Source organism: Homarus americanus, unplaced genomic scaffold, assembly GCF_018991925.1.
Source record: "Homarus americanus isolate GMGI-L3 unplaced genomic scaffold, GMGI_Hamer_2.0 scaffold40841, whole genome shotgun sequence".
Taxonomy (NCBI): domain Eukaryota; kingdom Metazoa; phylum Arthropoda; class Malacostraca; order Decapoda; family Nephropidae; genus Homarus; species Homarus americanus.
The window spans coordinates 242930-270819 of record NW_024739413.1 but is presented as its reverse complement, the minus strand read 5'-3'; the positions used below and the strand labels follow the sequence as shown (position 1 = coordinate 270819).

Below are 27890 nucleotides of genomic sequence, written 5' to 3'. Positions count from 1 at the left end.
ACACACACACACACACACACACACACACACACACACACACACACACACACACACACACACACACACACACACACACACACACACACACACTTTTCTAAACATTTTCCTTCTTTCTTCATCGATGGACAAACATTAAGGAAGCACAGTCATGCACCTTCCAGCAGCGAGAGACCTACAGTTAAAGACTACGGTCATAACATACACAAGTCCACTGTTATAACTCAACCTGACATGAAGAATACTAATCCATATTTATATTTACAACAATCAATCAATCCTATCTCACCTGGCAAGAAGAATACTAATGGATGTATAAACTATATTTACAGCCATTCAAATAATTATGAATGTCTATATTTACAAACACACAAAAATTATTAGGAATCTTTATATTTACAACCATTTACAAAATCTTAGTATATGTGTCATGTTTATATTTACAACCACTAACACAAAAATCCTGATATTCTCTGCTAAGTTTCATCCATTCTATGAAAGTTTAACCCAATACTGTATATAAAAGTTTTTCCCATAATTAGAAGAAAAAAAATTTATCTGAAAGTTGTAATTAATTTTCTGGGACATTTCAGCATTTTATTAAGGTTTTACCAATTATGAGAACGTATAGCCTATTATATGAAAATTTGATCCATAATCCGGATGTTTTACGAATTTTTAGAGAAAGTTTTAAAAATCTCTCAAAACTTTACCCCTTTTGTGAGTTTTCCACATACTGAAAAATTTACCGGTACCCACTGTATGAGTTATACCCATAATGTGAGAGAAAGAAAACATCTGAGCATTCCACTCATTCCCATTCCTTCTGAAAGTTTTGCTCATAATCTGAAACCTACATATATCCAAACAATCCACCCAGAAAACCTTCACACATCTCCAATTTTCTGACGGATTAACCCCTATTCCCCATGAAGGTGTAAAAAGGTGGTCGTGACAACAGCTAATGCACACCCTGTAGGCAGCACCACGCAATAGCTACAGTAATTGGCCCGAATAAAGATTATCACAATGGCGTCTCCTATTACACCCATTAACGCCATTACTCCACCCATCTTCTTCCACTAATTTCACTTAGTTACCTCACCCGTTTAACAAGTTACATTATGCAAGATGATAATTTTTGTTATGTCAAGTATGTAATTAACCTCTTGAGTAAGATGGCGACCCCCCCGAGCACGACCACTTAGCCCATTAAGTTATCTTAACCCCTTGAGTGAGATGCTAACCCATGAGTAAGTTATCTTAAACCTTTGAGTGAGATGCTAAACCCTGACTAAGTTATCTTAACCACTTGAGTAAGATAATAACCCCTTGCGTAAGTTATCTTAACCCCTTGAGTAAGATGCTAACCCGTGAGTAAGTTATCTTAAACCCTTGAGTAAGATATTAACCTCCCTGACTAAAATATTTTTGGTCTCTTAAGTAAGATATTTTAGCCGCTTGAGCAAGAGGCCAACCCCAGGTACTCTTGTGGATGCTGCCTTAAACCCTCTCTGTACAATGAGACTCAACCCAAGGAATAACGCGGTGCACTATACCCTGCAGCATGATGACACTGTACTCCGGGGGTTAAGTCATCGACCTCAACCGAGTTTATTTACTACGACGGTATTAAACACACAAAAGTGGTTCAGGCATTTATTTTCAAAATCACCCTATAAAATCCTTCATTAAACAAGAGGCGGCTCATCATTCATTAAACTATTATTTCAGCTTCATTACTAAAAACAACAGTGACCAAGAACTGAGCATTGGATTTGTTAAGCCTCACTTAAAAAACCTCGCGTGGGAAAACTTTTAAGCAGGTCACAAGACTAAGGTTTACCAACACAGCCAAAAGTATAGTCTTAAGTTTGCGGTGAGAAAACATGTAAAACGACTGAGTTAAGAAGTGCTTGTAGATAGAAACAACGGTGATAAAATACTGTTATGGAAGGTAAGAAAAGCCACACCCACACAAACACACACACACACTTATATAACTTTCAAACGAGAGACCCGACACTACAAGAGTCTGTGGTCTGCACCTATTTTCTGTGTTCTAAAATTGGGTACCCATTACCTGAGGAACTGTATATATGTGTGTAGAGGGAGTGCACAACTTACTAAAAAATATTTTTCAAGCACCTTTTGTTACCCAACATTACAGCTCCAAAGTAAGGGGTTGTGACACCACCAACATGGCGAAATTAACATTTTCATTAGTAAATCTGGGTTAAGTCGTCTGGAAGGCCCCTTTACGAGCACAGATTTAATCCCGAGGATGATTTTTGCCGCCACGAGAACATACAATTCGTCAAGTTATGGGATCTAGGTGCATCATTTTTACCAGCCGACAATTCCAAGCGACTTTACTTTCAGTTTTGTCTCCCTACGTGACTCCCAGCCGTACAGGTCGAGTTGGCAGTGCTAGGTCGCTGTCAAGGTCATACTCGGACGCCTCGGTATAAAGGCGTGGCACCTCGGCTCACCATCATCAGTCACAGCTCAACACTGCTCTCAACATGTTTACCAAGGTGATCGAAGCCTCCTCAACTTACAAACTTCGAGTCCAGAAGCTAGTGCATCATTTATCTCTAAAAGTTACTTCAGTCATAGTTCAAAATCACAAGCCTTAGCTTATTCGCAATGAAATATATATTAAATGCTTGAGCCAAGTACTGTGAAAATATTATTCTCTAAATTCTTTAAGAAACTCGTATCAGCAATACATGTACTGTGGCACAGGATGGATAATGCAAATATGATGTGTTCAGCCACCCTGCATTATTGGGAGAAAGGCCTGAAAAAGGGAAATGTTGTGTTCAACTTACAGCGGCTGACGTTTCATTTTTACCCGCCATGTCATCTTAATCCATTGAGAACGATGACCCATTGAATATGATGACGTAATTCATCGTATTCAAGAGAGTGACATCGTCCTCAAGCGTTAAGTCAACATCTTCAAGGGTTAAGTCATCGTCCTCAATGGGTAAATAAAAAAATATTAGGAAATGAAATACGAGAATAATTTCCTCCCGCAGGCGTTCATCCTGATGGTGGTGTTGGGCGTGGTTATGGCTACCCCCTCTGACATTTACAGCGCCCCGAGACACCCGACCGGATACCGAGAGGTCAGTGAGTCAACTACCTACACTTTTGTTGTAATCCCACACTCCTAGACCTCATTACTCAGCAGCTGACAATAACTCGGGTAATTTGAAGTGTATTCATTATCTTAACCTACACAGGAACCCAAGCCGTACAACTTCAACTATGGTGTGAAAGACGACTACGCCGGCACCGACTTCAGCCAGAATGAAGAATCCGATGGTAACACAGTCCAGGGCTCCTACACCGTCCAGCTCCCCGACGGCCGCAAGCAGACGGTAGGAAAATGCTTTGGTATTGTGTCAATAACTTATCTACGGTATACTCGTCACACAGTCTGTCACTAGCCTGTAAAGTGACAAGGACAGAGCGTCATACTCTTTACCTAACGCCGCCCACCTCCCACTTGTCCACACCATCACCCCTTTCGTCCACACATTTCCTTCGCTATCCTATCCGTCTGTCACACCAAGAGCTCCATGTAGGTCTAAGGTCATATTGTTATAATTCGTCTTCTTCTGCAGGTGACTTACGTGGCTGACGACTACGGCGGCTACCGGGCTGAGGTCGAGTACTACGGTGAGGCTCAGTACCCCCACGAGTACGGTCCCCCCATCACCTTCAGGCCCCAGGCTTATGGCCAGCCCTCATACCAGCCCCCGGTACCTTCTTACCAGTAATCGTTAAACAACCCCAAACATCACACCAACATAATACAATATATCATACCAGTATATACCTTTCCTTCAGTCTCTGTATTCTAGGGCAACTCTGTATATATTTGTTAAAGAAATAAAGGTTTATTTGTAAAAATGTTTCATAACCCTGAGCACCTATCACATATCATACGAAGTTCAGTTACTGTGATGACCGAGATCTCTAAAAGTTAAGTTGACTACAAATCCTAAATGTTTGTTTGCCAGCAAGAGTATTTACACATACACAACACGCACGCACGCCCGCCCGGCTGTAATCAAAGTGCACGCCGAGGAGGAACTGTGTACTCCCGGAAATGAGTATTCGACCATGTTTGGCTTGGTAATTTTAAGCTTCATTAAGAAATTGTATCCAATTTCATACAAACAAAATCTATTCCTAACACGATGTTACAAGAAACCTCAGACACTCACTTTGCTGCTTCACAACACGGGAGTTAAAAGGAAAAAAAAAAGCTTAATTTGAAGAAATGACGGAATAGGTTGATCTCCCGAACCTGTTGATACCGATACTTCTGAACACGACTTAACAAAAACGAACTTGATGAGGAAGTTTATTTTGTTGTTTACGAACTAGTTGTTTTGAAGATAAAAATATCAGAAAATAGTGAACTTTGTGGAGAAATAAAAATCGGGGCTTTGAACTTGAACACACAATGATGCATTTTTACAAACGATTGAACTTGAGGTTGTCAATGAAGACCTACTTTTATTTCCACGTAGGTGACGATGACATTGAGGGAGGAAGTCAACAATGGCCAATTTATTCCACGAGTGAGCTGGGGAGTGTGACCAAGGTGCAGTAGTGGATGTCAGTGTCTTCCCTCACCACTAAAACGACCCTTTGTCTTCTTTAACCCCACCACATGAAGGGTGACTCCTTGCCGTTGTCTTCACTTGAAAGTTGACTCCCTAACCGATGTCTTCCCTTGAAAGTTGAAGCCCTAACCGCTGCCGCCTCCCCCGTCACTGGACTACTGACTCAGCACTTGTCTTTGCGTCATTAGAGGGGGTTCACTCCATCACTGGCCTTTATCGTTATATCGAGGCTTCCTTACCACAGCTGTCGCTTTCCCTACATCACTGAGAGCAAAAGACCTACACATCCAGGCACATTATACACTTAGCGCCTTCCACATTTAAGGCATATTCTTCAAACGGTGACATATTTTTTCTCATATTTCTGTACTGATTTTAGGACATTTCTAAACAGCATACCACTGAAATTTTACAAAACCCCCCAAATTCTTTTAATCTGAAAATCATAAGAATAAACGTGGTTCTTAAATCTTTATATAGACAGTACACTTGGTCATTTTACACACAATAGCTAAACAATACTTAAGTCCTCAGACCAAGTTTCTACGATAGCTGGATGTTCAATTTCAAGTTCAATATTTTACAGGTGCACACATACTAATTGTAAGTGTAAGATATCTAACACTATCATGGTGTAAGGAAACTGCCCTTAACCCCGTATTATATTTTTGTTAGTGATATTGTGTTTATTCCTGCTTCATTTCAGTGTCCGGTAAGAAGGTTTTCATGATTCAAAACTTCTTGATTCTTCAGTGTTAAAATTCAGTTGATTTTTCTCACACGCCAGTAATATTTGTGAATTTATTTAATTTTCACTATCAATAAAAAAAAACCCTCAAATCTATACTAATTTTAGATAACATCATCTCGTCACTTAATAAATCGATTCATCTTTTTATCCAAGGTATCTCTAATAAAACAACACGTTTATCTTCCCAACTTCTAAAAAATACTAAATTCAACTTATTTCACAAAACCTATCATAATAAAATTCCCAACACTTCAACTACAACAGATAATTTTAGAGACTGGTTTAACTTTTAGCATGTAATACCTTTCACCTTCCCAACGATTGATAAGGTATGCAAAAATTACTCATCTGAACGAGAATAATAAGTCCCATTCCTTAACCAGAATCATCCTCAATCGTGAAAGTAAATACAATGGTGAAGAAAATATAAAAGAACCTCTGAGTTAAAACCAGCGCAGTAGTAAGTGAAATATATTACTGGGAAAGACTGTAAGTGTTTGCAACTACTGTATAGCAACAAGTTCCAATTCCCCAGATAGTGGTTCCAATTACCATTACATTACACTCATAAAAAAATACATGCTACGGTAACTGTAATAATTTAAAATGTCGTAAATAGTGACTAATGCCATTGACAAAACGGAAACTACCGCAAATTTCCTACGAAATGATATCATTTATAAATACTGTACATTACAGTGGAAACTAAAAGCATTTATAATTACGACTCAAAATTACATAAGCTATGACTCTAAATAAAGAAAAAAAATAAAAAAAATTCTGAGAGAGAGACCCTATTAAATCTCAAGAATGAAAGTGTGTGTGTGTGTGTGTGTGTTTGTGTGTGTGTTTCCCTGGGCTATGGTAGCTTGCGGTCACCTTTCAATGCGCGCCACCTCTGACACGTTCACTTGTAAGCGTCAATTACAACCTGTTCTAAACATCACCTCCAACCTGCTATAAACGCCACCTCTAACCTAAAAGTCAACCTCTAAACTACGTATTTCAGTAAAACGATCAAGCTTCACCAAAATACCAAATACTTTTCTTTCTACAAAATTATCGTACATTAAAAAAGTTTCTCTAATACAACAAAATATACAATGGTAAAAAAGCTTCGTATTAATTATAAAAAAAGCCTGAGAAATTAGGTCTTATTTTCTTTATTCACAGTTCAACTATTCCTGAGATCGATTTTTATTTGTATCTGTTTAGGGTAGATTTAATGCCTCTTCCTCTTCCCTTCCTTTCTCTTCGCCCCCCCTCCTGCTGACCCGAGAACGCAAGTGAAAGTGCCAGGTAACGTCATTAGTAGCAAGTGACCCACCCGATATAAATAACAACAAAATGAATATGATAATGACAATAATACCCATATCAAATAATGACAATAATATCAATAATATAATAATAACAATAATAATAATAATCACCATCAGTAGGAAATATTAACTTCATTTCACAGACTAGAATATCAATCTTCTAATGCTGAACAGAAATCATCACCCCCCAAAAACATATAATTATAACTGAAAAAATGTATACTGCAAGTACTGATGTAGGCAGGTAAACACACACAATGTAAATGCTGATTCTAGTAAAGTTGCAGTGCTGACAAGAAAATAATATGCTGGTTTATGCAATCCCAAAAATCCTGGGCATACGCGTGGAATCAGGCTGTCAGGAGGAAACTGCCGGCAAATTTCCCTTGATTGGGGGAAAATAACGTAACAAGCGGAAGTGCAGCGACGACACACACACACACCAATTACAGGTCGGGAGAAGGCAATTTCTCAAGGAATTTCAAGTTTACGATAGACAGTATTCATTTACCTTAATTCCCTCTCACGCGACCTTACTCCATATTCGTCGCTGCATGACTCGACTTTTCCAGCCCCTTCTAATTGCCCTACAGTGTGAGTGTGTGAGCGGGTTGGCACTCTCGATCCGGTGCCAAGGTCGAGCTCCACCCTCACGGTATAAAAGTGTGGCACATGGAATCGCTGTCATCATTCACACCCCGACCTCCTCCTCCTCAAGATGTTTACTAAGGTGCTGTGTTCTACAAGTTATCAGTATCGGTTCATGTCTGACAATGTGCGACCTTTCACCAAGAGTTACATCACATTTTTTGTCTAGAACATGAACGTTTAAGAACCTGTCACTCTCTTAAGTTACATCAGAACTGATGGATTTGTTCATTCCAAGTTACATGCATATTTTTGTCTAAACCAAATATTTTAGTTACTTCAGATTTTGATCAAACAGACAACTTGCGGAAACACTCAAAAGAATCGGTGAAAAAAGTCGACAAAGCACCACTAGTGTTACCTCTCCAGAAAATGTTGAAATAGAAAGTAATTTGAAGCGATAACTTTGGTAGCGTGAAAATCACTGACCAAACTCTTCTCCCCACAGGCCGCCCTGGTTGTGGTATTGGTGGGCGTGGTTCTGGCCGCCCCAGACAACCTGTACGGAGCTCCCCACCAGCAGTACAGGGAGGTAAGTTCACTCCCACTCAGTAGCTTGGTGTAAAAACTGCCTGTGTTTTGTGCTGGAAGACCCAGAGTGTTGAGTAACATTAATACACTCTAACACCAAACCTTCCTTAGACAGAGGTGAAAATAACGAACTCAACTGTTGAAAAAATAACAATAACAACAACTGTACATTTGGCTATTCACCTTTTTCTTTGTCTCTCTATGTCATGGCTGAATAAAGGTATAAAGAAACTTCAAGCAAGGGAGGGAATAGTACGGGAATAACGCAAGAAAAGTGTAGAAAGTGACAATAAAGAAGACACAAGTAATACAAGGGCTTCACACATCTTTTATCCTAATCTTACATATACAGAATACAAAATACATTGTCAATCTCAAAATACGTATGAGTTAATGTGTCTTATCTACACAGGAACCCAAGCCGTACAATTTCAACTATGGTGTGAAGGACGACTACGCCGGCACCGACTTCAGCCAGAATGAAGAATCCGATGGTAACACAGTCCAGGGCTCCTACACCGTCCAGCTCCCCGACGGCCGCAAGCAGACGGTAAGAAAATGCTTTGGTATTGTGTCAATAACTTATCTACTGTATACTCGTCACACCGTCTGTCACTAGCCTGTAAAGTGACAAGGAAAGAGCGTCATACTCTTTACTTAACGCCACTCACCTCCCACTTGTCCACACCATCACCCCTTTCGTCCACACATTTCCCTCGCTATCCTATCCGTCTGTCACACCAAGAGCTCCATGTAGGTTTAAGGTCATATTCTTATAATTCGTCTTCTTCTGCAGGTGACTTACGTGGCTGACGACTACGGCGGCTACCGGGCTGAGGTCGAGTACTACGGTGAGGCTCAGTACCCCCATGAGTACGGTCCCCCCATCACCTTCAAGCCCCAGGCTTATGGCCAGCCCTCATACCAGCCTCCCCAGCCCTCATACCAGCCCTCATACCAGCCCCCGGTACCTTCTTACCAGTAATCGTTAAACAACCCCAAACATCACACCAACATAATACAATATATCATACCAGTATATACCTTTCCTTCAGTCTCTGTATTCTAGGGCTACTCTGTATATATTTATTTACGAAATAAAGGTTTATTTGTAAAAATGTTTCATAACCCTGAGCACCTATCACATATCATACGAAGTTCAGTTACTGTGATGACCGAGATCTCTAAAAGTTAAATTGACTAAAAATCCTAAATGTTTGTTTGCCAGCAAGAGCATTTCCACATACACAACACGCACGCACGCCCGCTCGGCTGTAATCAAAGTGCACGCTGAGGAGGAACTATGGACTCCCTCAAATGAGTATTCGACCATGTTTGGCTTGGTAATTTTAAGCTTGATTAAGAAATTGTATCCAATTTCATAGAAACAAAATCTATTCCTAACACGATGTTACAAGAAACCTCAGACACTCACTTTGCTGCTTCACAACACGGGAGTTGAAAGTAAAAAAAAAAAGCTTAATTTGAAGAGATGCCGGAATAGGTTGATCTCCCGAACCTGTTGATACCGATACTTCTGAACACGACTTAACAATAACGAACTTGATGAGGAAGTTTATTTTGTTGTTTACGAACTAGTTATTTTGAAGATAAAAATATCTGAAAATAGTGAACTTTGTGGAGAAATGAAAATCGGGGCTTTGAACTTGAACACACAATGATGCATATTTACAAACGATTGAACTTGAGGTTGTCAATGAAGACCTACTTTTATTTCCACGTAGGTGACGATGACATTGAGGGAGGGAGTCAACAATGGCCAATTTATTCCACGAGTGAGCTGGGGAGTGTGACCAAGGTGCAGTAGTGGATGTCAGTGTCTTCCCTCACCACTAAAACGACCCTTTGTCTTCTTTAACCCTACCACATGAAGGGTGACTCCTTGCCGTTGTCTTCACTTGAAAGTTGACTCCCTAACCGATGTCTTCCCTTGAAAGTTGAAGCCCTAACCTCTGCCTCCACCCCCCCCGTCACTGGACTACTGACTCAGCACTTGTCTTCGCGTCATTAGAGGGGGTTCACTCCATCACTGGCCTTTATCGTTATATCGAGGCTTCCTTACCACAGCTGTCGCTTTCCCTACATCACTGAGAGCAAAAGACCTACACATCCAGGCACATTATACACTTAGCGCCTTCCACATTTAAGGCATATTCTTCAAACGGTGACATATTTTTTCTCATATTTCTGTACTGATTTTAGGACATTTCTAAACAGCATACCACTGAAATTTTACAAAACCCCCCAAATTCTTTTAATCTGAAAATCATAAGAATAAACGTGGTTCTTAAATCTTTATATAGACAGTACACTTGGTCATTTTACACACAATAGCTAAACAATACTTAAGTCCTCAGACCAAGTTTCTACGATAGCTGGATGTTCAATTTCAAGTTCAATATTTTACAGGTGCACACATACTAATTGTAAGTGTAAGATATCTAACACTATCATGGTGTAAGGAAACTGCCCTTAACCCCGTATTATATTTTTGTTAGTGATATTGTGTTTATTCCTGCTTCATTTCAGTGTCCGGTAAGAAGGTTTTCATGATTCAAAACTTCTTGATTCTTCAGTGTTAAAATTCAGTTGATTTTTCTCACACGCCAGTAATATTTGTGAATTTATTTAATTTTCACTATCAATAAAAAAAAACCCTCAAATCTATACTAATTTTAGATAACATCATCTCGTCACTTAATAAATCGATTCATCTTTTTATCCAAGGTATCTCTAATAAAACAACACGTTTATCTTCCCAACTTCTAAAAAATACTAAATTCAACTTATTTCACAAAACCTATCATAATAAAATTCCCAACACTTCAACTACAACAGATAATTTTAGAGACTGGTTTAACTTTTAGCATGTAATACCTTTCACCTTCCCAACGATTGATAAGGTATGCAAAAATTACTCATCTGAACGAGAATAATAAGTCCCATTCCTTAACCAGAATCATCCTCAATCGTGAAAGTAAATACAATGGTGAAGAAAATATAAAAGAACCTCTGAGTTAAAACCAGCGCAGTAGTAAGTGAAATATATTACTGGGAAAGACTGTAAGTGTTTGCAACTACTGTATAGCAACAAGTTCCAATTCCCCAGATAGTGGTTCCAATTACCATTACATTACACTCATAAAAAAATACATGCTACGGTAACTGTAATAATTTAAAATGTCGTAAATAGTGACTAATGCCATTGACAAAACGGAAACTACCGCAAATTTCCTACGAAATGATATCATTTATAAATACTGTACATTACAGTGGAAACTAAAAGCATTTATAATTACGACTCAAAATTACATAAGCTATGACTCTAAATAAAGAAAAAAAATAAAAAAAATTCTGAGAGAGAGACCCTATTAAATCTCAAGAATGAAAGTGTGTGTGTGTGTGTGTGTGTTTGTGTGTGTGTTTCCCTGGGCTATGGTAGCTTGCGGTCACCTTTCAATGCGCGCCACCTCTGACACGTTCACTTGTAAGCGTCAATTACAACCTGTTCTAAACATCACCTCCAACCTGCTATAAACGCCACCTCTAACCTAAAAGTCAACCTCTAAACTACGTATTTCAGTAAAACGATCAAGCTTCACCAAAATACCAAATACTTTTCTTTCTACAAAATTATCGTACATTAAAAAAGTTTCTCTAATACAACAAAATATACAATGGTAAAAAAGCTTCGTATTAATTATAAAAAAAGCCTGAGAAATTAGGTCTTATTTTCTTTATTCACAGTTCAACTATTCCTGAGATCGATTTTTATTTGTATCTGTTTAGGGTAGATTTAATGCCTCTTCCTCTTCCCTTCCTTTCTCTTCGCCTCCCCTCCTGCTGACCCGAGAACGCAAGTGAAAGTGCCAGGTAACGTCATTAGTAGCAAGTGACCCACCCGATATAAATAACAACAAAATGAATATGATAATGACAATAATACCCATATCAAATAATGACAATAATATTAATAAAATAATAACAAAAATAATAATAATCACCATCAGTAGGAAATATTAACTTCATTTCACAGACTAGAATATCAATCTTCTAATGCTGAACAGAAATCATCCCCCCAAAAAACATATAATTATAACTGAAAAAATGTATACTGCAAGTACTGATGTAGGCAGGTAAACACACACAATGTAAATGCTGATTCTAGTAAAGTTGCAGTGCTGACAAGAAAATAATATGCTGGTTTATGCAATCCCAAAAATCCTGGGCATACGCGTGGAATCAGGCTGTCAGGAGGAAACTGCCGGCAAATTTCCCTTGATTGGGGGAAAATAACGTAACAAGCGGAAGTGCAGGGACGAGACACACACACACACACACACACACACACACACACACACACACACACACACCAATTACAGGTCGGGAGAAGGCAATTTCTCAAGGAATTTCAAGTTTACGATAGACAGTATTCATTTACCACAATTCCCTCTCACGCGACCTTACTCCATATTCGTCGCTGCATGACTCTGCTTTTCCAGCCCCTTCTAACTGCCCTACAGTGTGAGTGTGTGAGCGGGTTGGCACTCTCGATCCGGTGCCAAGGTCGAGCTCCACCCTCACGGTATAAAAGTGTGGCACATGGAATGGCTGTCATCATTCACACCCCGACCTCCTCCTCCTCAAGATGTTTACTAAGGTGCTGTGTTCTACAAGTTATCAGTATCGGTTCATGTCTGACGATGTGCGACCTTTCACCAAGAGTTACATCACATTTTTTGTCTAGAACATGAAAGTTTAAGAACCTGTCACTCTCTTAAGTTACATCAGAATTGATGGATTTGTTCATTCCAAGTTACATGCATATTTTTGTCTCAACCAAATATTTTAGTTACTTCAGATTTTGATCTAAAAGACAACTTGCGGAAACGCTCAAAAGAATCGGTGAAAAAAGTCAACAAAGCACCACTAGTGTTACCTCTCCAGAAAATGTTAAAATAGAAAATGATTTGAAGCGATAACTTTGGTAGCGTCAAAATTACTGACCAAACTCTTCTCCCCACAGGCCGCCCTGGTTGTGGTATTGGTGGGCGTGGTTCTGGCCGCCCCAGACAACCTGTACGGAGCTCCCCACCAGCAGTACAGGGAGGTAAGTTCACTCCCACTCAGTAGTTTGGTGTAAAAACTGCCTGTGTTTTGTGCTGGAAGACCCAGAGTGTTGAGTAACATTAATACACTCTAACACCAAACCTTCCTTAGACAGGGATGAAAATAACGAACTCAACTGTTGAAAAATAACAATAACAACAACTGTACATTTGGCTATTCACCTTTTTCTTTGTCTCTCTATGTCATGGCTGAATAAAGGTATAAAGAAACTTCAAGCAAGGAAGGGAATAGTACGGGAATAACGCAAGAAAAGTGTAGAAAGTGACAATAAAGAAGACACAAGTAATACAAGGGCTTCACACATCTTGAATCCTAATCTTACATATACAGAATACAAAATACATCGACAATCTCAAAATACGTATGAGTTAATGTGTCTTATCTACACAGGAACCCAAGCCGTACAACTTCAACTATGGTGTGAAGGACGACTACGCCGGCACCGACTTTAGCCAGAATGAAGAATCCGATGGTAACACAGTCCAGGGCTCCTACACCGTCCAGCTCCCCGACGGCCGCAAGCAGACGGTAAGTTGATACTGTTACCATACACTGAAATAAACTGCCTGTATTTTCGACCATCATAACACCATTGTGCAAATCAAAATTATGTTAATTAAAACTTGTGGTTGGTCTTCTTTAGGTGACCTACGTGGCTGACGACTATGGCGGCTACCGGGCTGAGGTTGAGTACTACGGTGAAGCTCAGTACCCCCACGAGTACGGCCCCCCCATCACCTTCAAGCCCCAGGCTTATGGCCAGCCCTCTTACCAGCCACCCCAGCCCTCTTACCAGCCCTCATACCAGCCACCAACATACAACTAAACAAAACCCCCCAATACTCTTAAATTATGTTCAACATATATCAAACTATTTTTGTATTGTGTGTATATATTGAAATTAAATAGTTATCATTAACCGATATATTAAATCCTTACCAATCGTCTATGTCACGTGGGAACATTATCTATACACCATTAAATGAAATCTTCACAGGATTATACATATTAAGCACTACAGACATTACAAATTAAAGAAGAGCCATCGGGAAAAGTACAGTCCCCTTCACTAGTGCGTTTACAGGGGCTCGTCATATAAACATTCCACAAATCATTATATTGAGATATTCGTTTGAATATTGTTTTATTTTGATTCCATAGTATGTTTACTATTGCGAGTTTCCTTCTGTCGAATGTAAACAAACACAAGGCTGCCACACTGCACAAAACCTAACGAGCCCCTGTAAACGCAATAGTGAAGGGGACTGTACATCACCCTGAACTCTCCCTGTCATAACACACCAAAATGTAAATCAATCCATCGAAACTTATGTTGAGTTATCGAGCGGAAACCAAACTGATCAAGGGCGAACTCATACTGGGTATTATCTATGTTATATTCCACAGATTAATCAGTGAGAGTGTGTGGAGCAGGGTGTGTGTGTGTGGGGATTTAAGAAGTGAGTTGTGGTATGAAGTGTTAGGAGAGGAATTTGCGAGTTAGTAATTAATTACAAATTGTACGAGGTGGTTGGTGTCGACCTGCAACATCAATCTCTCTCTCTCTCTCTCTCTCTCTCAAATGAACAGACTTTGCAATACTTTATTATATAATTTGCAGCAATTAAAACTATGCAGTCACAAAGAAATGCTTATGTTTTAGGAGTTGCAAGTGAAAGTGAGACTTACTGGCATGATGCAATTAGTTCATTTTAAAACCAGGTTACTCTTGACGGCTCTGCATTTATTACCAAGAAAAATAGCTGTACGTTTTAACTCACATAAGAGGAGGTGCTACTACCAGTACTTTAGTGTACTATAGTGCTGTACTTTCACACATGAGCTCAAGAGGTCGTAAAGATTTGTCTTAAGAATGTAACATATCCAAAATGTTTAACGTGTTGCCAGAAACAAGAAAAGAAATGGTTTAGACATGAAGGGTGAGCGGGTCGGGAAAGAATTACTCCCAATTTGTCATTCAGGAAAGGAGAACATAGATCATACGCCTGACTGAAATAGCTAACAATATAATCAAGGGTTAACAAGGACTGATTAAACGCTGCGTTAGTGAAGAGTTAAGTGGTGCCCGTGGACCGAGGGTGCAGTGTGGAGTACTATTTACATGGTGCAAGCGGACTGGGGCATCCAGTCAGTGAAGGCATCGTGGAGCTGGCCAACAAACCTGAAAAATTGCCGGGACTATCAGTGAGGATGGCGATCGACTTTTCAAATATAATCGTAAGAAGAGGTAATGATACATTTCAGATAAATTCCTTGAATATACACTGACATCTATAGCCAATATAATGAAGAAGGACCAAAATATAGTAAATGTTTAAGTAAATTTAACGGATATGAACTGGATAGTATCAAGACGAGAAGCTTCTTGGTAAAGGAATGATATAAATTACAAATATCCGGCTGTTAATGTGTTTACGTCAGGTGTGTGCAGAGGGGATCAAGGAGATACAATAGAGATTATAAGGAACAGGTGGAACAATGAGATGGTGGAAGTCAATGAGAATAAAACAAAGCCTAACACCTGAAGACGTAACAAGTAATGCTTCAGTAAAGGATACACACACTCACAATATACTGAGTTAAGATAGAAGGGACTTTGTATACAGATCTTAAATATCTACCAAATTATTTCGTGCAACAATAAATGCACCCGGGCCGATAATTTTACTCACCTGCCACTACAATGAATTCTTTATATATTCTCTGATTTTATTAATCCATCAAAAGTCATAAAAAATAGTGGAAACCCGACACACTTATTAAACACCCATTAAAAAGAGTATAACTAAACGATGAGTGAGCCCCAAATGTTAATCCAAAATCTGAATTAAATTTCATAATGATATATTAATAAGGTGTACCATTTATAATGAGCAAAAAATTCCAGCAGCTGACTGTCTCTCCCCTGCCACCATGTTTAGCTGGTGCACCATGTGGCAGACAAACTGTTGAGGATAAATTACTTTTTTTTTTATAAACTTAAGACATACTCTACATGAATTACTATTGGTATAAACCCTCCAAAAAGCTCATGCTAATTTATGCACGTGTAAGATATCAGCTTCCACCTGTCTTGTGTGGTAGGAGATCCACGACTGTAGCGCCGCCACGTGAGCTGACCGAGAACTACACAGCTATTACGGTATCCCCACTTTTCGTGTTTTCTTTTTTTACACCTACCACCACCTCACCTCACCTCCCCTACACTAAGGTATTCTTGGCCCAAGGTCCTCAAGGGTTGGGCTGATTCAAAAACTAGGTCGTCAAACGGCCAGAGAAATTGTCATGCAGACATGAGGGAGCACTGCACAGTCGTGTATGCGTGTGTGGAATCGAATGTGTGGGAGAAGTGTGGGAGAAGAGTCTTTTGACATTGCTTATGGGTTAACATAAGAAAATAAGGAGTCTGCAATAGTCCGGTTGGCCTGTGCATGGTAGCTCCTGTCGAGAATTACTACCACTCTCTATCATCCATGAATCTATCTAGCCTCCTTTTAAAACTTTCCAGCGTTCCAGCACTTACTACAAAGTTGCTAAGCTTGTTCCACTCGTCCACCACCGCTCTCAGCAAGTCTATTATATTTCTAACGCTCCTACTGTTTGTATAGTATACATTTAAACCTACCCTTCCATGGTCCTGTTTCACTCCTTGTTCTGGGTAATCAATTTTACTCCCCAGGACTTGCTTGTTTTTTGACTCCCACTTACTCTGACCTCTCTCTACTGGCGAACCCCCCCTCCCCCCTTGGAGTGACAATTTCACGCTCCAGGGATGCAGACAACGTCTTCACCCCCGCGAGAGACAAGTGTACTCCGTCACGACTGTACAGGTTGTCGTTGCCATAGAATGGTTGCCAGTTATCAATGCTTGCACAATGATTTTCCAGTCAACAAATCCACTTTACTAACTTACTGTACTGTGTCTTAGGTATTACCTTAGCACGGCCATACATGCATACATAATGTTAACTTACCACGAGGGATGGAGGGAGGGAGGGAGGGAGGAAGGCCCACAAATTAGCATTTACTCACAAAATTAACATAAACAATACGATCACGTCAGTTGTTGTCGACTTGCTACACATGGCGGGAGTCTCTCTTGTTTTAAGTTCAGGTTTGTCCTTGTTTAGTTTAGGAATAAGTTCTAGGAGCACACACACACACACACACACACACACAATTAAGGCAGCGAGAAGAACATGGCCACAAAAAAAAAGCCATCCTGATCTTCCATCCGTGTGTCCTTACGGTCGTCCGTGTCCGTTTTAGGAATCAGTCCTCACGAGAACAAACTGAAATAGAACCTCGGTCATTGGCACTGTATACTACTCCCTGTTAGCCTCTGAGATTAGGTCGGTAATTCTGATTTTCTCTTCTTATTTCCGGAAGTTACAGCCACTTGTGTTTGCGACGGATGTGTGGCCGAGCTTGTGAACGATTTACGCGGAGCAGATAGTGGCGGACTTGGAAAGTTAGTAGAGTTCAGCCCCCAGAGTCAATAATTTTAAATTTCAGCCTCAACAGCCGCTAGTTTATAGTTACAGCCACTTACATGAGTGGTCGGTTCGTAAGTAAAGCCTCTGTGACTGTCGGGCGCGTGGTCAATCTCTTGGAATCAACTCGTGAGAGACTCAAGGCTAAGGTCAAAGCGGAGTAGCACAAGAGTGTTTCGTGGCCACGGGGGTTCGGCTCACACAGTGAAGGGTCACCACCAACTAGACAAACAGGCTGTGGCACCAGGTTGGGAAACAGTGACCAGACACACGATGTGATTTCCTACACGCGAATGGTCAAAATTTCATAAGACATAGTAGGAGGCAAAGAATAGATTGATTGGTGATAACTTGGGGAGAAATTTGATTTTTTTCCTTAACAAACATTCAGTATTACTTAAGAAGAAAAAAAACTAATAGTACAAATAATCGCGTCTGATAACAATATTCAAGAAAATATTATAGTAACAATTATATACAGCAAGAACAACAACAATAATAAAAAAATTAAAAAATAATAATAATACTGTAATAATAATAATAATTATAATAATTCCCGTATTAATAACAATAATAATTACGGTAATACCCCGGTAATAATACTGTACAACAAATACATAGAAAGTCCATACAAATTTATAGATAAAATAAGGCAGAGAAAACACACTTTCATGCAGATCAACTACCACACCCCGAGAGTTAAGACACTATAGATCAACTACCACACCCCGAGAGTTAAGACACTATAGATCAACTACCACACCCCGAGAGTTAAGACACTATAGATCAACTACCACACCCCGAGAGTTAAGACGCTATAGATCAACTACTACACCCCGAGAGTTAAGACACTATAGATCAACTACCACACCCCGAGAGTTAAGACACTATAGATCAACTACCACACCCCGAGAGTTAAGACACTATAGATCAACTACCACACCCCGAGAGTTAAGACGCTATAGATCAACTACCACACCCCGAGAGTTAAGACGCTATAGATCAACTACCACACCCCGAGAGTTAAGACACTATAGATCAACTACCACACACCCCGAGAGTTAAGACGCTATAGATCAACTCACTACACCCCGGAGAGTTAAGACACTATAGATCAACTACTACACCCCGAGAGAGTTAAGACAGCTTACAGATCAATCTACCACACCTGAGAGTTAAGACGCTATAGATTCACCACACCCTGGAGAGTTAAGACACTATAGATCAACTACCACACCTCGAGAGTTAAGACACTTACAGATCAACTACCACACCCCTGAGAGTTAAGACGCTTAGATCAACTACCACACCCTGAGAGTTAAGATTATAGATCAACTACCACACCCCGAGTTAAGACACTACAGACCAACTACCACAATTTGAAGCAAAAACATCTAGATCAATCATCACACCCTGAGAGTTAAGACACTACAGATCAACTACCACACCCTGAGAGTTAGACACTACAGATCAATCTACCACACCCTGAGAGTTAAGACGCTATAGATCAACTACCACACCTCGGAGAGAGTTAAGACACTATAGATCAACTCACACCCCGAGAGTTAAGAGCACTACAGATCATCCACCACACCAGAGAGTTAAGACACTATAGATCAACTACCACACCCCGAGAGTTAAGACGCTATAGATCAACTACCACACCCGAGTTAAGACAATTATAGATCAACTACCACACCCCGAGAGTTAAGACGCTATAGATCAACTACCACACCCCGAGAGTTAAGACACTATAGATCAACTACCACACCCCGAGAGTTAAGACGCTATAGATCAACTACCACACCCCGAGAGTTAAGACGCTATAGATCAACTACCACACCCCGAGAGTTAAGACACTATAGATCAACTACCACACCCCGAGAGTTAAGACGCTATTATGCTAAACCTGGAACACAAGATTGAAATCAAATATGTTTGCACAACAACTCGGCCTTGCTAACACTAAAGAGACTGGCACGCTGGTCAGGGTCTGCAGGTCCCGCCTTGATATGATACAATACATTGTTCAGGGAGTTTTCTGGTTTGATCCAATACCATGAGACTGAGGGAGCTTACGGCTCTTCTCATAATGCAACAGATACTCAGTGAACAGTCGTTAATAATGGAAAATCTTGTCAGAAAACGAGAAGTGAAAATTATATTTCTATAATAAACAGCTTGTACAGTACAAGTGGTTAGATAGACAGATATAAATAAATTAGTAGATAGAAATATAGATAGACTGATGGATAAAGACAGACCGATATAGACATAGATGGATAGATTACTAACTAGACTGATGATTGAGGTAAATATATATAGATAGATGAACCAATACAGAATGACTGATAAAGACATATAAAAGTATATGTTAACAAAAGTAACGTAATTGATGATAAACTGAGATGGGAGACAAGGAAAAAACTAATGTTTGGTGTGAATGAAAATAAAGTGGATGTAATGATGCGTTTCAGGTATGAGGGAGTGAAGGAGTGGAACCAATCAATACAGAATATATGGAAGTGGAAGTAAGGTGGTAAAGGAAGGGAGAGGGGTTCTGGCTGGATTAAATCATTTACTTAAGAGAAAATCCAACAACGACGATTCAAGCCAATAATTCCTTCACTATCATAGTATTATTTCGGACACCACTAACGTTCGTCCAAGATAATCTCAGAAAATTCACAAACTCCCTCAAAGTCAACAAACAATAATAATAAATAAAAATAAATGAATCAAAACTATTTCAGCCATTTATCTTTCCATTTGCCCTCTAAGAATACCAATTAACTCAACCCCAGAAAATAATCACAAATCATCGACAGCTTTTACGAGATACTTTACCCTACTGCTGGTGGTTACAAGTCCTCGCACATATACCAGGGATATTTAACCACGGTCTATCTTATCCCATAGTGACAACAAAATAGCCTGTATACAATGGCTGTGACAAGGAACGCCGCCTTTATGGTTCAAACGTGAAAGCTTCTTCTTGGAAAACAAACAGAGCGTTCCCAGCCAATGGTTATGTCATGGTAGTCAACCCAGGGATGTGACAGGAGGTGTTTAAATACCTCTGGCTTATATCTGCATATGGTAACACATCCTTATAGTGTTCTTTAAATTTGGTCTCAAGGAACTAACCACTAACAGTCCTACACCATGGCATAAAATCTCTCGGGGGGTGGGGCAGGGTACGTTTGTGGGCGTGTCAGTGTGTGTCTACGTAAGTGCATTTCAGATTATGTTCTACAGATCAGAAACCTATATAAGGCATACTCGTGCACATAGAATAAATGCCCCGTTCTCAAAAAACAACAACTGTAAATAAACTTCAAAAATATATATATATATAATTATTGAGTCTCATCATATCTTACTGTAAGCCAGACCAGACAAGGGCTATCACCTTTCATCAACCAGATAAATGAACCTAATTAAAAATCTCACAAGACAACTCCGGGTTTTACGCGTTGCACAAACAAAATCATTTTGTATTACTTCACTCGACAAGAAAACTAAATATAGCCACCTAAGATAGCAACCTAAGTCCTTAGAGGGAGATCTAGAACTTAAAAATGGGGTTAAATCGTGAAAGACTAAACTGAGCCATCCATTTTAAGGACGCTCTTGGCTCCCCACCCATGAATGAAGGTTTACTGATGGCTGATGATCAATGGTGGCTCCATGGTCGACCTCCACCACCCATATATAAGTGGACACCAACGTCCGTCTACCATCATTCACTCCACATCCTCCACACGCTCCTCATCTTCCCTCACTTGCCAGAAACATGTGGACTAAGGTGGTTGTGTGTGACTTTTCAATAGCTACATGTTCTTTATAATTCACATTTATACAAATATCACGATAAACATCAGTTCTTGTGTATGATGTTATAAATCAAGAGCACGAACGTTACAATGAAATTATAGTTAAGTAAATAATGAGACACTGTTGACCATATGTATTATAATAATTTATACGTGACCTACATCCCTCTACAGGCGGCCCTGGTGGTGGTGGTGGTTGGCGTGGCTCTCGCTGCCCCCTCTGACTCCTACGCCCCGCCCAGACACCAGCCCGCCTACAATGAGGTAAGATGCAGGTTATCAAGTACAGTGATATATTGCTTTGTTGCCTGACGTGCGTTACATGTGCGGGAATATATGGGATTGTTCCTTCGTGTACACAAGTAGAGTGAGATATGGGGTCGATTCCCGATGCACAGTGAAATAGGGAGGTGTTCCCTCGTGTTCAGTATATGTTTAAAGTTTACTGACATACAGGTTATTGTTTAACGTAAATATTAAAGACTAGAGTAACTTGAGAAGGACGTGTCTTATGTTATAAATGTGATGACACTTTGATTTTCCCGATGTGCATGCCATACTGTACACATAGACTTACTTCCTGACACGCAAGTCACTTTCGGCTACAGTGCATAAGTGCTATTTAGGGAAAATGGGTTCACTTTCGGATTACACTTTACAAATTTTGGTTATGTTTGGGAATCATGTTATAGCCAGGTCAATATTTACCCATCTAGGAGCTCATGCCGTACCAGTTTGAGTACGGTGTGAAGGACGAGTACTCCGGCACCGACTTCGGCCAGAACGAAGTATCTGACGGCAAGGCTGTGACAGGCTCCTACACCGTCCAACTCCCCGACGGTCGCAAACAGACGGTGAGATGCCTCTATATGTCTTAATCTTATTCACTTTATAACATGATTATTTTTTTAAATCACAATACATAAACCAAGCAAGAAATTTAGAAAATTAACATGTTTGGTCTCCGGCAGGTGACCTACGTGGCGGACCACTACGGCGGCTACCAGGCTGAGGTTGAGTACTACGGCGAGGCTCAGTACCCCCACGAGTACGGCCCCCCCGTCACCTTCAAGCCCCAGTCTTATGGCCATCCCCAGCCCTCATACCAGCCCAAGCCCTCATACCAGCCCAAGCCTTCATACACACCCGCGCCATCATACCAACCTACACCCTCATACCGTCCCACACCCTCATACCGTCCCACACCCTCATACCGCCCCACTCCCTCATACCATTAAGACCTTGTATTTTATCCCCCCTGACATGTTCAGTGCCCACTAAATTATGTTTGTATTGTAAATAAAACTGCAGCATCAACCAGTGTATCAAAACCTCACGTTACACACTGAAATAAAGGTGTATAGAGTTCCAAGGTCAAATTTCATGGAGGAAAACATAAAAAAACTAAAATAATATGTTTTAATAGTTTGAAAGTTGTATTAAAAACAATAATAAAGTGTGTGTGTGTGTGCGTGTGTGTGTGTGCGTGTGCGTGTGTGTGTGTGTGTGTGTGTGTGTGAGTCGTTATCTCATATTTCAGTTCTATCGATTCACTAATGAAAAATATGTGAATAATACAATCGTTTAGCCTTTTCTTCACTAGCCTTCCTTCATTACTCTTTCAGTCTCTCACACCACCACTGACAACCCTGACTATAGATCTCCCAACAGTACAGTCCTCGCTATCAACCCCTAAAATAGTTGTTCTACGCGAGTAACTACCATTGACACAAGGGTCTCTCGCAGCTGAGAGTCTCATATAACACAAGCGTATATGGACGTTTCTCAAGAGGTGGTGGAGCTTGAAGAGTGTACACAGGCATGAGGATAACAAGAGGGAGGTAATACTACTGCCGACATGATAGCCAAAGCTGGAGTGTTTAAGCGCTGCGATAATATTGGTATTCTGGTGCAGGAACAGTGTGAGTGAGGTATCAGGGACGAGGAATAATGTGGTATAGCAAATGGAGTATTACTAAACTTACCACTTAAGTTGTTAGGGTGTAATTTTGAACATAATGGAATCATGATGCGAGTTCATTTCTGAAACCCCCACGAAAAGGTGTATTTTAACCAAAGGGATATTCTGGTAATACAGTAGGTGGTGTTTTGGGTTAAGTATTAGTCAACTTTTTTTTTTGCCGGTGGAAGCTAACAAAAAAATCTATGAAACTGGTTCAATAACAAAAGGGTGTATTTCTGAACTACTCTAATGACTGTTTCTTCACCGAGGGAACATTACCTACACACACAAAAAAAAACAGAAATCAGGACAGGTAATATGAGAGAACTGAACCACTACACTCAACGTAATGTTCCATAGTGCCGTCCTGCATCTTCATTTAGTATGCGAAACTTAGAACAATAGTTGAAATTAAAATAAATGTTTAGCTACTTGTTCCAGCTAACACTGAGCAGTAGTGAAGAGTCCATCACATTTTGAAGAAACTGTTTTCATAGTTTCTTCAGATAATATGATTCTATACCGGATTCAATAAAGACGTGAATCCTTAAAACTTCTCACATTACTAAGATAAAATTAAGTGAACCATGGATCCCACAAATGACGTGATGATTATACATGTTTTAAGATAAGAACAGCGGCTATGTCTTGACTGCTGCCAGATGTTCAAGGTGTAGGGCTGAAGATCCAAGGATCACAACAGCCCTTAATTGGCATTTTGACCCCGTGAAGTAGAGGCCAAGAACGACTTCACGATGAATAAAAGTTTATTATGATTTTCACTCAAGTCGGTCCCGGGTTTATCCAGCCGCCTTATCCGCTAGTTCTCCTGATCAAAGCCCCTTTGACATTTTCCTTGAAGTTATGTCAAAAAATTATGTTTTGCTCCATCAGTGGCAGCAACTTTTGATAAACAGAAAGAAAGGATACGTGAGATGCTTAGAATACTTCAGTACGTTATGTTGCAAACTGTCTGCAGAACCACAAGAACTCATAATGAACTTTTATAGATTGATAAAACTTTTTTTTGAGTCTTCTTTATTAGTAATCTTATTTGTTACTGTAACTTGGTTAGGTTAGGTACACATGGAAGATAACGTTTGAACTCACACCACTGGAAAATAGCGCAGTGTGTATGAGAACGAGCTCAAGGACTGACGTTTCAAGAATCATAAATAGCCAATACAAACTAAATAAATACATACAGTAACAAACATATGTGAATTATTTACACACAAAAACTGGCCTTGTTGGTCATCAGGGAGGCCAGCATCTTACACGGCAGCTAGTGTAATAACAACCAGGGTGAGAGCCATCAGTCAGCCAGAGGAGTGATTACCACACAACATCTAACGTGGACTTGACGCTGTTAACAGACCATGAATTCTTACAGCCCAACACATTACCTGACCACATACGTCACACATTAAAAAATCGCCACACAGTACTTGGCTACACTCATAACACATTATATAGCAGTCACACATTACCTGGCCATATACGTCACCCTACACTCATTAAAGAGAGGTTCTCTAGATGGCCAGTAGGTCAGGTCACTGATGTACGATCAATATCGGTGGGGTAACAGGTCGGTGTCCCCTATAGTTTAATTCCTCGCATTCTATATTTTGCCAAAACTGTCGCCTAAAACAATGAATCTGTACAACCAACGAAGCTTTTTCTCAATTTTTATTTAACACGCTGAGTATATTTAAGTTATATTTCAGGACAACTTTCCAAGTTTGTTGTGATACAAAAAGAGGGAAGAATTGAGCAACCTAAAACACGTAGAATACACGACTCAATATTGTGTAAGTTTCAGTAGCCTGCCCTCTATCAGTCAACAAAGTCTGGTTCAACAATGGCACATAAATAAAAACGTTGGGATAAATAAAAGACTAAGCCACATTTGTAGTACATCCACCAGTTTGAAGTGTCCGATATATACCGGCAAGTCTTTTAAAAAATAAAAGTGAAAACTCGTGGTCAGAAAATTTTTACATGGTATTTTAATGGGAGATCAATGCTGTGCAGTTGACATCTAAAAATTTCAAGAAACTGTTGACCTGGTATACAATTAAAAAGTCAGAACGTGGAACCTGGTGGTTTCAGTTGGCTAGTATTATACGTAACTGCATGATCCTGCGGGAGTGACCCCAAAACACACATCACTAGTTTCGCTTCTGAAGGAGTTCCCTCCCTCCCTCCCTCCGAGGGGTCTCTGTCCTCCGAACGACTCGCAGACAATTTCACTCAAGAGGAAACACTGCAGTTAGTGACAGTAATTAGTGAAACCTATACTACAAATTCCGAAGAAAATTATACGTCACTTACCACTCGAGGCCACGAAGGGAGACCTAGAGCTCAAAATGGTGTTCAATCACACGAGACTAAAGTGAGCCCTTCACTTTCAAGAAGTGAAAGAGAAGGCGCTCTTGGCTTCCCACCCACGACTGAAGGTTTACTGGTGGCTGGTGATCAATGGTCGACCTCCACCACCCATATATAAGTAGACACCAACGTCCGTCTACCATCATTCACTCCACATCCTCCACAAGCTCGTCATCTCCCCTCATTCACCGGAAACATGTGGACCAAGGTGGTGCTCTCTGACTTATTAATAGTTATACAAACTTTTCAATTCACACAGCAGTTCAAGATGTGTTTATCTTGTAAATTACGAGTACAAAGATATTTTAATTCAAAATATATTACTTTTTTGGTTAGCATATATAGTAAACTAATGCAGACGTGATCTATATCCTCCCTACAGGCGATCTTTACATTAGTGGTGGTGGGCGTGGCTCTTGCTGCCCCCTCCGACCGCTACGCCGCACCCAACCACCAGCCCACCTACGAGGAGGTAAGTTACATGTTACCAAGTACAGTGATACATGAGCATATTTACCGTGGTTCAGGTTACACAGTAATGACAGTACAGTATAATGATATACTACATGATGTGCGTTACATGACCAGTTTGTAATGAGGTTCCCAACGTTCAAGTTACAGTACAGTCACGTCTTGTATTGTTTGCTATTGTTCAAGTTTGAGAGATATCGATATATAGGGCTGTTACCTAATGCACCGAATACAAAATACATTGACATGTGGGTTTGTTTCCTTAATTTACATGTTACAGTGCACATTATGGGTGGTTCCTCTATACACATGTTACAAAGTCCTGATTTATGGAGTTGTATTGAGGTGTTCATGATACAGAATACAAATATGAGTGAGATTACATGGGAGGTGTATGACGTCAGTGCAACAGGTTGTTCCCAAAAGTAAATATTTAAAACTTTGCTGATTTGTGATGTTTTGTAATGGTCATATTACTTCTCCCACTGACAGCTCATGCCGTACCAGTTTGAGTACGGTGTGAAGGACGAGTACTCCGGCACCGACTTCGGCCAGAACGAAGTATCTGACGGCAAGGCTGTAACAGGCTCCTACACCGTCCAACTCCCCGACGGTCGCAAACAGACGGTGAGATGCCTCTACATTTCCTAGTATTATTCAATCAGTAATTTTTTTTTCTTAATATACAACACACTAATCAACAAATAAATTGAGATAATTAACATGTTTGGTCTCCGGCAGGTGACCTACGTGGCGGACCACTACGGCGGCTACCGGGCTGAGGTTGAGTACTACGGTGAGGCTCAGTACCCCCACGAGTACGGTCCCCCCGTCACCTTCAAGCCCCAGTCTTACGGCCATCCCCAGCCCTCATACACACCCCAGCCCTCATACACACCCCAGCCTTCATACACACCCCAGCCTTCATACAAACCCCAGCCAACACCCTCATACCGCCCCACACCCTCATACCGCCCCACACCCTCATACCACCCTACACCATCTTATCACACCACACCATCTTATCACACCACACCCTCATACCACTAAACCTTGTCCCGCCGCCTGACATGTCCAGTCTCCATTAAATTATTTATCTAGCGTGTAAATAAAACTGCAGCATCAACAGGTGTTTCCTAACCTCACATACCATGTTTATATACTCGACTCACGATGACAAAACTGATTATCGAATTACTACAAAATAAAAGGCAAAAAATATCTAAAAAAAAATCGTTTAAACTTGTTTTTTGTAAGAACTACGCCTTGGTGAACAGTCCTCTACAGCCCTGGTGGATGAGGCACGCAATACGACACTACAACCATCACCACAGCAATCCTTTAGAAGGAAAAAATACATAGAAAATATTCATTCATGGATTTTGCATATATTTATAAGAGTAAGTCAACCCTATGTTAGTCAGAAATCAATATGGAGAGGTGGCCCATCTCTCCCGACATAGTGGCAGCCCAGACAGTGAATTAGACTGATGCCTGTCGTCTCTGTCACTGTTTACAGGATCAGTGTAACAATACAGCTCTTCATTAAGAATATATAATGACTTATCCTATCTCATATTTCTTGGTTTATACAGGTACTGGCTACATTAATAAAGGAACTGATGACGTAGAAGTAAAGAACTATCTAAATTGATTCAACGAAAGTAAA

At 40.2% G+C, this 27890-nt stretch overlaps 5 protein-coding genes across 7 annotated transcripts; all 5 read left to right on the top strand.

The window, feature by feature from the left end:
* Positions 1-2432: 2432 nt before the first annotated feature.
* On the top strand, positions 2433-3921 carry LOC121874762 (cuticle protein 8-like). Its single transcript, XM_042379052.1, has 4 exons — positions 2433-2534; positions 3042-3131; positions 3249-3386; positions 3633-3921. The coding sequence occupies exons 1-4, from the start codon at positions 2523-2525 to the stop codon at positions 3786-3788; spliced, it is 396 nt and encodes a 131-aa protein (XP_042234986.1). The 5' UTR covers positions 2433-2522; the 3' UTR covers positions 3789-3921.
* A 3422-nt stretch (positions 3922-7343) lies between these two features.
* LOC121874728 (cuticle protein-like) lies at positions 7344-9013 on the top strand. Its single transcript, XM_042379005.1, has 4 exons — positions 7344-7446; positions 7813-7896; positions 8308-8445; positions 8692-9013. Exons 1-4 carry the CDS (start codon positions 7435-7437, stop codon positions 8878-8880), a joined length of 423 nt encoding a protein of 140 aa, XP_042234939.1. The 5' UTR covers positions 7344-7434; the 3' UTR covers positions 8881-9013.
* Positions 9014-12470: 3457 nt separating this feature from the next.
* LOC121874750 (cuticle protein 19-like) lies at positions 12471-13965 on the top strand. The gene is made up of 4 exons (XM_042379037.1): positions 12471-12576; positions 12943-13026; positions 13437-13574; positions 13690-13965. Exons 1-4 carry the CDS (start codon positions 12565-12567, stop codon positions 13870-13872), a joined length of 417 nt encoding a protein of 138 aa, XP_042234971.1. The 5' UTR covers positions 12471-12564; the 3' UTR covers positions 13873-13965.
* Positions 13966-21273: 7308 nt separating this feature from the next.
* LOC121874747 (adhesive plaque matrix protein-like) lies at positions 21274-22713 on the top strand. The gene is made up of 4 exons (XM_042379033.1): positions 21274-21368; positions 21571-21660; positions 22113-22250; positions 22368-22713. Exons 1-4 carry the CDS (start codon positions 21357-21359, stop codon positions 22632-22634), a joined length of 507 nt encoding a protein of 168 aa, XP_042234967.1. The 5' UTR covers positions 21274-21356; the 3' UTR covers positions 22635-22713.
* A 3136-nt stretch (positions 22714-25849) lies between these two features.
* LOC121874746 (DNA-directed RNA polymerase II subunit RPB1-like) lies at positions 25850-27347 on the top strand. Of its 3 annotated transcripts, none has more exons than XM_042379031.1 (5): positions 25850-25958; positions 26133-26222; positions 26714-26848; positions 26963-27091; positions 27128-27347. In XM_042379031.1, the coding sequence occupies exons 1-5, from the start codon at positions 25947-25949 to the stop codon at positions 27269-27271; spliced, it is 510 nt and encodes a 169-aa protein (XP_042234965.1). In that variant the 5' UTR covers positions 25850-25946; the 3' UTR covers positions 27272-27347. The 3 variants fall into 3 exon arrangements, with proteins under 3 accessions (XP_042234965.1, XP_042234966.1, XP_042234964.1); XM_042379032.1 differs by having other exon boundaries at positions 26963-27163; positions 27200-27347; XM_042379030.1 differs by having other exon boundaries at positions 26963-27347.
* The last annotated feature ends 543 nt before the right edge of the window (positions 27348-27890 follow it).